General features: G+C 48.5%; 1 protein-coding gene across 1 annotated transcript in view; it reads left to right on the top strand.

Annotated features, from left to right (window-relative positions):
* The window catches only part of LOC111146103 (BMP/retinoic acid inducible neural specific 1), a 171,476-nt gene that overhangs the window by 135,313 nt on the left and 22,132 nt on the right, over positions 1-14,031 (top strand). Inside the window, exons 6-7 of the mRNA XM_022501493.1 lie at positions 5,898-6,134; positions 10,451-10,673. Coding sequence (XP_022357201.1) covers positions 5,898-6,134; positions 10,451-10,673 — 460 coding nt within the window. The remainder of the gene's footprint in view (positions 1-5,897; positions 6,135-10,450; positions 10,674-14,031) is intronic.

The following is a 14,031-nucleotide window of genomic DNA, read 5'->3' as shown; positions in this document are numbered from 1 at the left end:
GTAAGGGATAAGGATCCTCGACCTCTGCCACTGCAAGCAATGGCGCTCCTTAGAGAGCTGGTAGATCTCTGCCTTCTGTCATTCTTCGCTTCAGAGACTTGATCTTCTCTGAGGCACCAGAATGCTTTTATCTCTTCTCTAGGAAACATGGAAGCAAACACACACACAAAAAAGGTGAACCTTAATCAAGAAAGGAAGGTGATGGTCAGGTTGGTCCTTAGCTGGAGAGAGTTCTATTGCCTGAATCTTTGGGATGTGCCGTTCCCACTTTCTAAACTGCTCTTCCTGCTGACCTCCATCACCTAATTCCCGTGAATCCATCAGGTCTCAATCTAAATGCCACTTCCTCTGGGAGAGCGTCTATGACCGTCCCTACTCTAGTCTGGGGTAGGTGTTCTTCCTCTGCGCTCTCTGAGAGACCTCGTGCTTCTGGTAGAGCACTGGTTTCTGTTTACACACCTTCTTACTGCACCCGGAGGTCCGTGAGGGCAGACGCTGGGCCTGGCTGCCACATTCCCCCAGGTGTCCATAGCACGGTGCCAGGCACACGGAAGGACTGAGAAGGAGAGAAGAAAACGAAAGATAAAAAAGAAGGAGAAGATTCCCTGATGTAGAAACAGTGGAATGGTAAATCACAGAGACCTGTAACAACTCGTAGGATGTTATTAAGAGGCAGTCAGGCACCCTCTGCAGGTTTCCTACCGACCCAAGTGGGGCTACTCGGGAGGATGTTTCCAAGAAGGACTCGAGTTCGGTTCAGGGAATGGATTATATTCTGATGTGGCATACATGGGGAAGCCTAGTGTTTATTGAACACTTACTTATGCTCTTCTCTTTGTCTGCTTGGGCTGCTGTGGCAAAATACCATAGACTGCGTGATTTGAATGAGGGACCTTCCTTTTCCAGTTCGGGAGGCTCTGAGATCATGATGCCAGCAAATTTGGGGTGTGGTGAAGGCACAGTCCTGGCTGGCGGACAGCTGTGTTCTCATTGTGTGCACACGTGGCCTCTCCTTCGTGTGTGTCTGTGGAGGGAGAGGGTGAGAGAGAGACTTTCCCATCTCTTACTCTTCTTACGAGATCATTAATCCTGTCGCAGAGGCCCTCCTTTGTGACCTGATGTAAAACCTCCTCCCCTGCCAAGGCCCTGCCTCTTGACACCATCGCTCTGGGGGCTTGGGCTTCCGTTGACATAGAACACAAATGTTCAGTCCGTAGCAGCCAGCTTCTTGCTGATTGCTGTTTATGCCCCTCCCCCTCATATATGCCTCACGTCCCGGGTCTTGAACCTGCCAGGCAGGGAGCCTGGACTTCCGAGAGGCTAAGACATCCGCCAAGGCCGCTCTGCGCTGGAGCCACCATGAGGACACTGAGGCAGGAGGTGTCTCCGGTCCTGCTCTTTCTTGCCACTGAGCTGCAAGAGCCCTCACATGTTCCAACACCCAGTCACCATTCCTGGATGTTAGGCCTGAGTCTGTTACGTTGGTGGTGGTCAGCTTTGGGCCAATTCCAATATCCTCCAAGTGCCTAGGGACCACTTTTTTTTTTTTTCCAGTCAGAGTGAGAAAGAGAATAGCTGTTGAGTGAAAATCCAACAAATGAGTGTCTGGAGCCTCTACTGGCTTGGCTTTAATTTATACTCTGAGGGGGAGTCTGAGGGGACCAGACAAGGCCCCTGTCCCCCTGAAGCCCACTCGCTAATGAGGGAGATGAAAAAAAAAATGAAAACAAATTAATAAGATCACTTCCATTAGTAACTAATCCTATGATGAAAATAAAAGAAACATTTTAATTTGGGTGATCTGGGAAGGTCTGGATTGCAGGACAAGAGCCTCCCTTGGGGAGGGGAGGAGGGAGGGAAAAGAGAAGGGGATAGAGATATCCTCCCGTGCGACAAAGAGGAGAAATCATTGTTCCACACACAAAGACTGTATGTAAAATACAGGAAAAGATTGTGAGATGTCTGTGTTGAAGGTGAGGTGGGAGGAAGACTAAGGGAGATGGGGCAAAAATCTGGAGAAGAGAACGAAGATGACGTGGTTTTTCCCACATCTACGTTGCCCACTCACTTCGCAGAACAGTGAAACATTCCAATTTAAAGTATAACAAGATTTTTTTTTTTTAATATAATGAGATTAGGGGGAGATATCCCATATGTTCAGCACGAGTGACTTGGTGTTCAAGTGAAACTCTCAGCTATTGCCTTCCGGGTCTTTTGAGGCAAAATTTATATGCTCGGCAATAATGGTGGCCTCTCTCTCTCTCACTGTCTCTCCCTTCCTCCTCCTCCCCCCACCCTCTGTGTGTCTTTGGGAACTGTGGGGCCAGAATATTCCTCCCCAGCCGGCAGCTGTATATCTTTCAAACAGTGGCTCCACAGGCCAAGTCCCCCTCCAAGTTATTTATGACTCCCATTGAAGCCGGCAGGACTCAGGCGCCAATTTGGAGGTCAGCAATGGACCTCTTTGTTGGACACAGGTCATCAGGAGACCGCTCCGGCGGTGACTGCTCTGTGAACCTCCGCTGCCGTAGAAATGGTTATGTAACTTTAAACAGTAATGACATTTTGCAGAAAAGTGCTTTTTAATTGCTACGTCTTCATTATTCTCTTTCAAAATTGCCCAGGAGATTCTGCCTCAGAGACAGCTCGGCATGATCTGAGTTTCCATTTTTAAAGAGCAATCGGTTTTGTGTTTCTGCTGCTCCCAGAAACCCCCCAACCCCAAACTTCATCTGTGTTCAGTTGCATTAAATGGGGTAGGTAATACTGCCTTTTGTATCCTTGCCAAACGGAGAAATGATTTGACGCAATTTTCTAAAAATGCTCTCCCCAAATTCCTTTTGGGCTGGGACCAAGAATAGAATATTTTATCCCCTACAAAAGGGAGAAAGAAAATGATGAGCAAGCTAGAAAAATAGGACTGAGAGGAGAGTCTATAGAGTTCCAACAGAAACTTAACCCCAATCCATAGACTCAGATGCCTATAGGGGATTGGGATCAGCTAAAAATAAATTTTGCTTTGGAAGCGAAAACCGTGATACAGATGAAATGACTCAATGATGCATAGTCTGAAGGAACCGGAGACTTAGCTGAGAAGGGACTCTGCTGCTCCATGTGCTTGGCCCCGTTGTTTGGTGTCTGCATCACCCTCCTGCACGGTGAGCCCTCCCCAGCCGTCGCTCAGCCTCACGCGGACCCCTTGCCCACTGGTGTGAAGCTCACCCTGGTCTTGGAGCCCGCAGCACCCAAGCCCTAGCGCTCCTTCTGTCCTTTAGAATACCTTCCACGCGGACCGATACGGATCCGCCTTCCTGAATAGCGTACCCCCGCCACCATACCGTCAACAGGACACAGAGTTCTAAACTCTGCATCTCGTGAAGTCCTGCAAACAGCTTGAGACACCCTGCTGAGTATTTTCTTCTTCTGATTAAATACCCACAGCTATTGTTCATCTAACCTGAAGGTTCTATTGGCGCCTTAAAAAAACGTCAGTCCCGGGAGGGATTTCATCATCACCGTCATCTTCACCACCACCACCACCACCACCATCATCATCATCATCATCACATATAGATAGGAATGAATTCGGGAACCTGGGCAGCTCATTCCGTTAAGCGTCTGACTCCTGATTTCAGCTCAGGTCATGATCTCAGGGTCTTGGGATCGAGCCCTGCATCGGGCTCCGCGTGGAGTGGACACTCTTCTTGAGGATTCTCTCTGTCCCTCCCCCTGCTCTCTCTTTCTCTCTCAAATATAAATAGATCCTTTTAGATAAGAATGGTAACATTTACTATTTGCTTGCCATGTGCCAGGAGCTGTTCTGGACGGTCTTCGGGGATTCCTTCACTTAGCCCGCTCAACAACCTTCTGATGTAGGTACTAAAAGCATCTCCATTTTACAAAAGAAAGAAGTAGAGCCTTAAGACGGTTTGAGGGACTTGCCTGAGATGAGTGGGGGATACGTAGAGGGGCCTGCCTAGCAGTGCCCAGCTTTTAACTGCCTCCTGGGTCCCTGCCTTAAGGCTTGTGCTGGAGGTACCATCTTCTTTCCCACAGTGCTCTTCTGAACACAGTCTTTTTTAGCTGCCTGATGAAGACAGGTTGAAAGGATGGCACTTCATTTTTTAAAAAAAATAATTTGGGGGTCTGTGTAGAAACACAACTGTGAAGCAGAAGGAGAGAAATGCCAAGAGTATTCCGCAAACCCCTGACGAGTAGGACGAGGGGGTGTCCCTGAAGCATGAGTGAGAAGAACATGCAATCCAGAGAACAGTCACTTCTCACACAGTGGGTCGTTAAACGGTTACCCGCATACGCATTCGCGGCTGAAACGGCCAGCAACCCCAGATGAGGCAGAGAGAAATGTCTTAGGTGAAAGTGCTTCTGGGAATTCATTTAGCCCAGAGTTGTCTTTCTAGCTCCACGCCCTGGGTCATGGTCTGCTCTGCTCCCATCACAGGGGCACGGGAGTAGTGTGCGCGCCCAGAGAAACCCTTCTCCGTCCTCCGCTGTCAGGATAAGACTTGGACTGGGCAGGTGTAGAGGAAAGAGTACAGGGTGTGGTTCAGAGTGTTCGTCCTCTAGCCTTGGGCTTGTCACTTCCCCTCCAGGGAGCCTTGGCTTCTTTGAGTTTAGAGCAAAGAAAAAAAAAAAAAGTCGTCCCTGATGTCATCCTGAACTGATGCTATTTTTATGATGCACTGGTCTTACTAAATTATACCACTGTCCTTATGTTACTCTTATTCTTACTCTTACTCTTATACTCTTCTATTACTCCTTATATTACTCTCATGCTTGAAATTTACCAGTGTCTCCCCATTATCCACAGGATGAAGTCCAAATTCCTTAGCATACGATACTGCCCTGAGCCCTTTGGCACCTGTTCCTCTACAGCACGACACCCCCCACCCGTCCACATTCATTCCATTCGCCAGCAACTTCCAGACATACACCTCTTCACTCTTGCTATTCCTTTCCTTAGAAGGCACTTCCTGTTCTTCTTGTTACATGAGGATCTCTTATTTACCTTTCAGGCAGCCCCAGTGCCGTCTCCCCTATAAAGGCTTCCCTGCTATCCGAGCCAGGCTATTTGCAGCCTTCTGCTGTCCGGTCACCTCCTACGGCCATCTCCGCTGCAGGTCTATAAAGCGATGTTAGGGCGATGTGTGTCCATGTCTATCGCTGCCGATTACACTGTAAACTCCCTAAGGGCAAGGATCATGTATTTTTTTATCTCTATAGACCTAGTGCCTAGTTTAGGACCTGTGCTTCATAAATAGTGTTCATAAATATTTGAAGAAAGGAAGAAAAGGAATGAAGGAAATAAGAAAATAAATAAATAAATAAATAAACAATGATCGTGCGATTTCACTAAGGGTTTTGTCCCCAATTGGAAAAGGTGTAGGCCACATTCAGCTCTGGCCTCAGTCCTAATGTAGCAGAATGAAGTATGCCTTTCAGGGGCACCTGGGTGGCTCAGTGGGTTAGGTCTCTACCTTCGGCTCAGGTCATGATTTCAGGGTCCTGGAATCGAGCCCCGCATTGGGCTCTCTGGCCAGCAGGGAGCCTGTTTCCCTCTCTCTCTCTCTCTGCCTGCCTCTCTGCCTACTTGTGATCTCTCTCTGTCAAATAAATAAATAAAATCTTTAAAAAAAAAAAAAAGTATGCCTTTCAGGGGTGGCCAAAGTCATGGCTTGGAGAAGTCTAAGAAGGAGTATTGCAACTGGAGGCCTCGCCAGTGGGGCCCTGTCTGGATCCAGGCAGACCCAGAACGGTTTTGGTTACAGTACATGGGAGAAGGCTAACAGCTTCGGATTCCTACGCATCACCTTTCAAAACTGTTAATGAAACACCTTCTTTAACCTTTCTTTTTTCCCTCTCTTGCTATTCTCAAACAGGTCTTCAGATCATCTTCCCTCAGTATCTGCAAGAGAAGTTTGTCCAGTCGGCCTTGAGCTACATCATGTGCAATGGTGAGGGGGAGTACGTGTGTCAGAACAGCCAGTGTAGATGTCAGTGCGCGGAGGAGTTCCCACAATGCAACTGCCCCATCACCGACATCCAGATCATGGAGTACACGCTGGCCAACATGGCCAAGTCTTGGGCCGAAGCTTATAAGGACCTGGAGAATTCAGGTAGAGAACCTAGTAGTACTATGTCAATGGTCCCGAGCCAAGACTAGGAAAGAAAACGGTCTAACTGGAATTAGGACCCACTGTGAGGGAATAGTCAGTGACCCCCAACTCTTTCACTTGGGAGGGACTGGAGCCCCATGTAAGTAGCTGTCCTGGAGGAGGTACTCAGTCAGTCCATTCAATGGAGTCATGAATCATGTAATTGAGTTTGTGGTCCTAAGATGTATTGTCTCTACGGTACCCAGAAGATAGAGAGAGTAATGCCCCATAACACAGAGAAGCTTCTGGAGAATGGAGAGTCAAAATATCTATATTGATTCCTGTGTGTGTGTGTGTGTGTGTGTGTGTGTGTGTGTGTCTAAATAAATAACACACCTGTGTGTGTAAATAGGTATATGTATGTAGATTTCATACACGAACATGTAGGTAAAGAGCGATACAGATATGGATATCCAAAGAATCCACAACTTGTCAAAGCTCAAGTGACTTTTCAGGTACTATTTCGGGCTTTTCGAGGTTAAGAAAATTCGTGGTCATGAATTTCAGGGGAGGAAAGTCAGTCTCCTGGGGCCATAAAGTGGGTGAGGGGCAAAGTTGGAGCTGTGCCTCCATGGAGCTTCTAGTGAATGTGAAAGCCAGACATGAATCATGTGACCATAGAAATAGTTATGACATTTTAATCAGGCGTGTGAAGAAGGAGTGAATCCGTGCAGGGGGAGGCTGACGTGGCCAAGCCAGTTGGGCGGATCAGGAGAGGGGAGTTGGGGGAGAGCATCTGAGATGCAGAAATCAGTGCGTGAGTGCAGGTCAGCCAGTGAGAGGCCATCCCAGGGTGCCGAGGAAGGAGAAGACAGTGACATGGTTAGCACGATGGTATAGGTAGGGAAAATGGGGAACGTGCAGAGATGCTGAAATAGTTAGGGTTTGATGCTACACTGGTTCTGTGAGTTGAAGAGTTGGGTGTTGAGATTCAATAACTTTTTTTTAGGTATGTTAGTTAGACAATTTGATGGACGCTGGTACCATTCACTGAGCTAGAACACCTTGGGAGGTTTGGGACAGAAGACTGTGTGCTCAGTATTGGACATGAAAAGCTTGGGAAGCCTTGAGACTTCCACGAAGAGATGCCAAGTAAATACCTAGCATTTAACACCAGCTCAGATATCTGCTAGCTAAATAAATGGACATATGCATTATAGTTTTTTTTTTAACTTAATATTCCTTAAATTGATCACAACAACTGCATTATAGCGAGTAGTAATATTCCTGCATCCTAGAGGATGGAGGGTACCAAGACCCAGTATCTTATCCAGGGGCCCATCGATAGCAAATAACAGAGTTGGTGATGGAATCCCTGATTCCAAATCCAGTTCCTGTAAGAGCTTCTGGAACTTTATTAATTCTTCTTTACCCCCGAGGCCTCAGTTCCCTCATCTGATAATTGAGAGGACATGTTTGTGGTTTTCATATTTGAATTCATTTAAATGTTTCACAGAGAAAGCTTTTGACCGGACAAAATCATACCTTGGATCTGCTGGGCACCCCAGGTGAAAGCTGAGCCATACCGAGCTGTGTTGGAAAACCGCTGGTTTTCATGAACTCAGCCCCCAGCCAGCGTGTGGAGCCCACGATGCACGTGAGCCCGCTTTCCTGCAGCTCACATGGAGCTGGGGCTGCCCTAGGAACCTGCACCCATCAGTCCATTTAAAAAGTCCCAGGGATTCAGAGAAGAGAGGCTCGTGAAGGAAATGTTGATGACCATTATTTGGCCTCAAACGAAAGAAGCATTTGATAAAATGTTTTTTGCAGAGATTCCGCCGATTGCTAAAAAGCAGTGGGGAACGTTGGCTGTGTGCAACGCAGGAAAGGTCCTTAGTATCTAATCTTATTCCCAAGGAAGAGAAACCACTTTCAGTGGGTTGGCTGCAGGGGGTGGGTCAGAAGACACAGCTGAGAAGTCGCAAAGTAGTTGAATAGGCCACAGAAATGATTTCCGTGGCACACTTTCTCTCCACAAGAGCACACACTCGCTCCAGATATCCTGTACTTATCCATTTGGAATGGTTTTATGCATTAAGACAAGCTCACCCATCTCCACATGTGTATGTGGCTTGTGCGTGTGGATTTTCCTCCTTTTCATTTCAGGCAACGGCCTTAGTGCCCCAGACAGCCAGGCACTATGGAGGGATTAATGACCAGCCAAAAGGGAAAAGCCAATGATTCCTTCATGGCCAGAGTTCTGGTGGTCAGATAGAACCAATCTAGTTTACACACCCCAAAGGGGGTCTGTCTACACCTCCTTTACTGGGAGGGAAGCATTCTACTTTGAGTCAAGAAAATCAAATCATTTTAACTTTTAAATTATATACCCCTATCTGACCCAGATTCAGGTTCATTGAAATGGCTGTTATGTCCTTCGAGGTCAACACAGCCTTCCACAGGAGGGCGGCATATCTTACACAGGGGCAGCCAAAGAGCACAGAGTCCTTCGGGCCAGCCCCCTGCTTCCAGCCAGCTCCCTGAATAAATCAGTCAGCCCAGCCGTACGATATCCTTCCAGTCCCACACTGCCACACACCCCTGAACACTTTCTGTACATCAAGATGTGTTGAGACAGAGACAGTCTGATGTCACTCTCTCCAGATTTGCATGGGGTGCCAGGATACCTGTTTGACAGATGGGGAAACTGAGGTATTGAAAGCATGGTGGTCGTACGGCTGCCCAGGGGACGAGATGCGGTTTGGTCTCCGGCATGTCCGACTGTCAGTAATGACATGCCAAAGTTTGGTGGGAGTCCGAGACTCCTGTTCTGAGCACCTTTTATTTACTTGTTTTTCTCCCAATCCACTGGTCCTCCTTATGTGTCGAGAGTAAGTGAATAGTGCTGAGGAAGGGCATACAATTCAGAGTCTGGCCAGAGTTCTAACTCTACCATTTACTGGCTGTGTGACCTTGGGAAGTTAACTGACTTCTCTGTGTCCTAGTTTCTGTAAAAGGAGGCACTAAAAGAACTTATATGGGTTAGGTGTAAAATCATTTATATGGGTTAGGTGTTTCAGACTGAGCATGGTGCTTATTGAAAGCTATGTAGGCATTTTTAAAAATAAAATGAATGCCTAATGGATGTGAAATTTCCTTGTAGGTTTTACAACATGAAGTGAAAGTACTAAGCTGCAAAGATAGATAGATAGATAGAGAGATAGATAGATCGATCCCTAAGCATTTAGCGTTTCTTTCCCTGTAGTATGACCAACATTTTAATTTTTTCCCCAATAGTGGGGGGTTGGTATGGCAGGGGTGAATATTATATTAAAAAAAACAACAGCTCAGATTTGAGTTTTGCTTCTTGTCACTCGCAGGCTGTTCTACCTTCAGAAAATCGTTTCCCCACTCTGGGCCTCAGTTTCCCTCTGTGCAGAACCAGAAAGCTAGCCTAGGGAGTCTCTGAGGCCGTGTCAAGTTGTAGCAAACACTGAAACCCTGAAACACAGATCCCACACACCCTGAGGCAGAAAACTTACCCCAGAGACAAAAGATTTGCCCCATCTCTTCAGCTGGGGTGTCCCCAAAATGGGACGTGACGTGAAAGGGTACATAAGCAACCTCCAGCGGGACTGGATCACACAGTGGGGAGCTTGACCCATCTCCATTCTCCCTCCGCCCTGCGGATGACACCAAAGAGAACTTTTGAGTTGGTGCTAATGTAGTTTAGCACCTGTCTACCACTCATGACCTTCCTGTGCGTCTCAGCCAGAGCAGGTGCAGGGGTTCAAGCATTCAGCCGGCAAGAGTATCGGCCCAGGATCTGTTAAAATGGTTTTCGTCGAATTTGTGTTTCCCACTTTATTCTTTTTAACTTTATTTTATTTTTTTATTATGTTCAATTAGTCCGGCTTTATCGCTCCCATTCTATTAAAAGCACGTGATGGAGGTTTTCCAATGCAAAAAAAAAAAAAAAAAAGGTGGTTTAATTGATTTGAAAAAAAAAATGTTAAGTAACTAGAAGGACAAATGAGATGTGACTATCATTATCAAGTTGGCATTCTGATGACCATAGTCTGGGCAACCCTTTTTTCCATGGGGACCCACTCCCTTGTGAGCAAAGGAAAAGGACCTTCCATGAAGGTGGAGAGGCCCTTGCATGGCGTGGCCAGAACAGAGAGGGCTGGAGCAGCAGCAGCATTCCTGGGCCCCAGAGGAGGGAGTTTTATTTGCAAGCCTGCTGTGCTCATAGATGGGACTAAGCCTTGGAGGCAACCTCAGAGGGGGGCTGCCCGGCACTCAGCCTTTCTTTCTTGGCCTTTTTCTCTTGCTAGATGAGTTTAAATCCTTCATGAAGCGTCTCCCCAGCAACCACTTCCTGACCATCGGGAGCATCCATCAGCACTGGGGCAACGACTGGGACCTGCAGAACCGGTACAAGCTCCTGCAGAGCGCCACCGAGGCCCAGAGGCAGAAGATCCAGCGCACGGCCCGCAAGCTCTTCGGCCTCAGCGTCCGCTGCCGTCACAATCCCAATCACCAGCTGCCTCGGGAGAGGTAAGTGCGGCATCCGCCTGCCCAGCCTGCAGGCTCAGACCAGGCGCTAGCTTCCTCCTGTTCCCCATCCCCTGCTGGGAATGCCCAGGGGGAGATGCCCTTACAGCTGACCAGCCAGGCATTGTGTGGCCCAGACCAGCTGTTTCCTGGATCCTCTCTGACTTCTCTGCCACTGTTCGGGCTCTCCTTGGATTTCTCACTGTTTCCCAAATGTGCCCCAAACTTCCAGCCTCTGCCTCCGGTCTGATGCCTTGGACTGTGGAAAGGAACCGATAAGAACCGTGATTGCTAGGTGACATTCTTCTGGGTGCTCACAGTGTATTATCTATTTAACTTTAAAATTACTTGACAAAGCAGATTTGAGCATCTCTTTCTTCCATGGTGAAGAAACTGGTTAACTAATGGGTCAGCTACCTTTGGAGGGCCTTTGATGGGGGCCTGGAGTCAGTAGACTCAAACAAGGCACAGCCCAGGAACTATTTAAGGAGGCACTCCCTGGCTGGGTCATGGGAGTGCAAGTTTCTCACCTGAGAGTGAGAGCCTCCTTAAATTCCTGGAGGCCTCCCTTGCCTCCCTCTGGGCTGACAGAACCAAAGCTCCTTGGTCTTTCTTCCCAGATCTCCCTGTCTCTGGAACCCAGCAGGAAGGAGCCTGGATTCAAACCCAGGCCTTTCACACTCCGTTTTCACAGAGCATGTATGAGCTATCTCTGGGCCTTTCCTCTCGCAGCCCCACAAAGGGGTCACTAGCCTGCAGAAGGCAGACAAGGGGGCCCCGCACTCCGCCTCAGCCAGCACAGCTGTGCCTTTATTCATTCCACACGTGGGGGTTTTGGGTTCAACTTTATTCAGAGAGAAGAGGTCCGCTCCGTAAAAGAGTAAGGCTAAGGGGTGCCTGGGTGGCTCGGTCACTTAAGCGGCTGACTACCGGTTTCAGCTCAGGTCCTGACTCCTGGCTCCTGAGATAAAGGCCTGGGTTGGGCTTTGCCCTCAGCAGGAGTCTCTCCCTCTGCCCCTTCCCCTGCTCGCTTTCTTTCTCTCAAATAAACATTTTTTTAAAAATAAACAAAAAAGTAAGGCTAAGTCACATTTCCTTAACAAGTTCACTGTCAGCCACATGTTTATACATACGGTTGTTAATGCCCCTTGTGCAGATCGAAGGACAAGCTCAGAGAGGTCAAGTGACTGGTCCAGAACTGCAGTGCACATCAGCATTCCCCAGCTGGAGACGACTCCGTCTCCAGGGAACAGTTAGAAAGGTCCGAAGACGTTTTTGTCTTCAGGAATTTTGTGTTCAGGAATATAATGAACGTGGGCGTGCTCCTGCACAAGGGCAGTCCCTGCAACAAAGACTTACCTTCTCTAAGAAGTTGGGGTGCTGAGGTTTGGCAGCCCTGCCATAAGAGGAAGAGACCAGATCCCCCGGTTCCCTGATTCTAGATACTGTGCTCCTCATTATCCTGCTCTACAGGCACTCAGAGGTTAAAGACCACTACACTCATCCCAGCCACTTCTGTGCTCCTGCTCCTTTTCCTCTTATTTGTTCAGACCCAGATCAAATGCCACCTCCTCCATGGAGTCTTTCCTGATTGCACCAGCCAATACAGAAGGCTCCTTATTTTAAGTCCACGTTACCTCTTTTTTTTTTTTTTAAAGATTTATTTATTTATTTATTTATTTGACAGACAGAGATCACAAGTAGGCAGAGAGGCAGGTGGGGGGGGCGTGGGAAGCAGGCTTCCTGCTGAGCAGAGAACCGGAAAAGGGGCTTGATCCCAGGACCCTGAGATCATGACCTGAGCCGAAGGCAGAGGCTTTAACCTGCTGAGCCACCCAGGCGCCCCAAATCCACGGTACTTTAAAAACCCCTGCCCGTCTTGCCTATTTCTCCACTATGAAATCTTGTCTACACTTGTCTATGCTCGTCTGTTTTTCCCATTCCTTCCAACTCTGAACCCATCACTTAGCACTAGTTTGGGATCATTTACTTTATAAACCAAATAGAATTTGCTGTGCCCGTTGCTCACGTGTTGCAGTGCTTCAAGAGCGGGAACTAGGAAAGGGGTCCAGTCACAAAATGGCTTCCTCCTCACCTGCAGCTGGTGCCCAAATCACCATGGTGAGCGAGAGCCTAAAGGAGATTTCAGGTGGGCTTCTGTCACGTGACCTGCCTCAGACACGGGCGGTGGGCGGGGGTTTGGAGCCAAGCACGGTAAACCATGCTGTGAAGGATGTCGTTCAGAGGAAGGGTTCTGGTATCAATCACGAAAGGCTCCATGTATACATAAAATTAGCTTGACAGGGCTGTCGTAGGAAGTCTAGTCTAAACCACAGACTGAGTGGTTTAGACACCAGAAATTTATTTTCTCATAGTTCTGGAGGCTGGAAGTCTGAGACTGATATGTCAGCAGAGCTGGTTTCTTCTCAGTCCTCTCTCTGTGGTTGTACATGACCACCTTCTCCCTGTGTCCTCACGTGACATTCCCTCTGTGCATCTCTGTGTCCCAGTCTCTTCTTAGAAAGACACCAGTCCTACTGGGTTGAGGCTCCCTTCAATGACCTAATTTTAACTTAGTTACTTCTTCAAAGTCCCTTTGTGAAGGGGAGGAAAGGGAGGACACCCCACAGAATCAGGGGGCTAGATCGAGATCCTGCCTTCCCATCAGCGAGCTGTGTGACCTTCAGCCAATCACTTCCCTGTTCCGAGAGCAGATGTCCCCAACTCTTCCCGCACTAGCTGTCAGGCCAGAAATGTCCCTCCGCCACCAGCACCTTCAAACACAGCTCACAGTGTTGCCGTCTCTCCTCCCGAGATGAGAAAACTTGCCCTAATCACAGCATCCCTCCTCTACTCACCTGGAGAGGATGTCTAGAATTCCACCTGGGCACGTCAGTCAATTATGTTCATTTAACAACTATTGAATGCCGGGTACTGGGGGGGTGCCAGGCACGGGAACTCAGCACCGCGTGGATTCCTCTGAAGCCGTCCCAGGAGAGCTGAACCTCCTTGCTGGCTGTGAGCGGCTTCCTGACATCCGAATCGGAGCCTTTAATGAGTGTTTCTCACACCAGCAGGCAGGGCACCTCCCCGCCACAGAGTGGTGTCACACAAAGGTGCTAACACAGAGGACCTTGGGCCACCTGAGCTGAGCGAGCTAGAGTTTGCAAATGAGGCCACTGCTCTGCTGTAATTAGTCTGTGAGCCCAGCTCCAGAGGAGAGGAGTCCACCAAGTAGATGCCATCGCTCCCATGTGTCCCGGATGCTTGCGTGCATCGCAGGGGGTGGCGCTGTTGAGGCAGGGGTGGGAGAGGGACAGGGCACAGGACTTTAACCCCACACGGACTGGGGTCCACATCA

This window comes from Enhydra lutris, unplaced genomic scaffold (genome assembly GCF_002288905.1).
Source record: "Enhydra lutris kenyoni isolate GAN:26980312 unplaced genomic scaffold, ASM228890v2 scaffoldscaffold13, whole genome shotgun sequence".
NCBI classification, from domain to species: Eukaryota; Metazoa; Chordata; class Mammalia; order Carnivora; family Mustelidae; genus Enhydra; species Enhydra lutris.
Note: the sequence above shows the minus strand (reverse complement) of the source record. Positions and strands in the feature narration are given on the sequence as shown.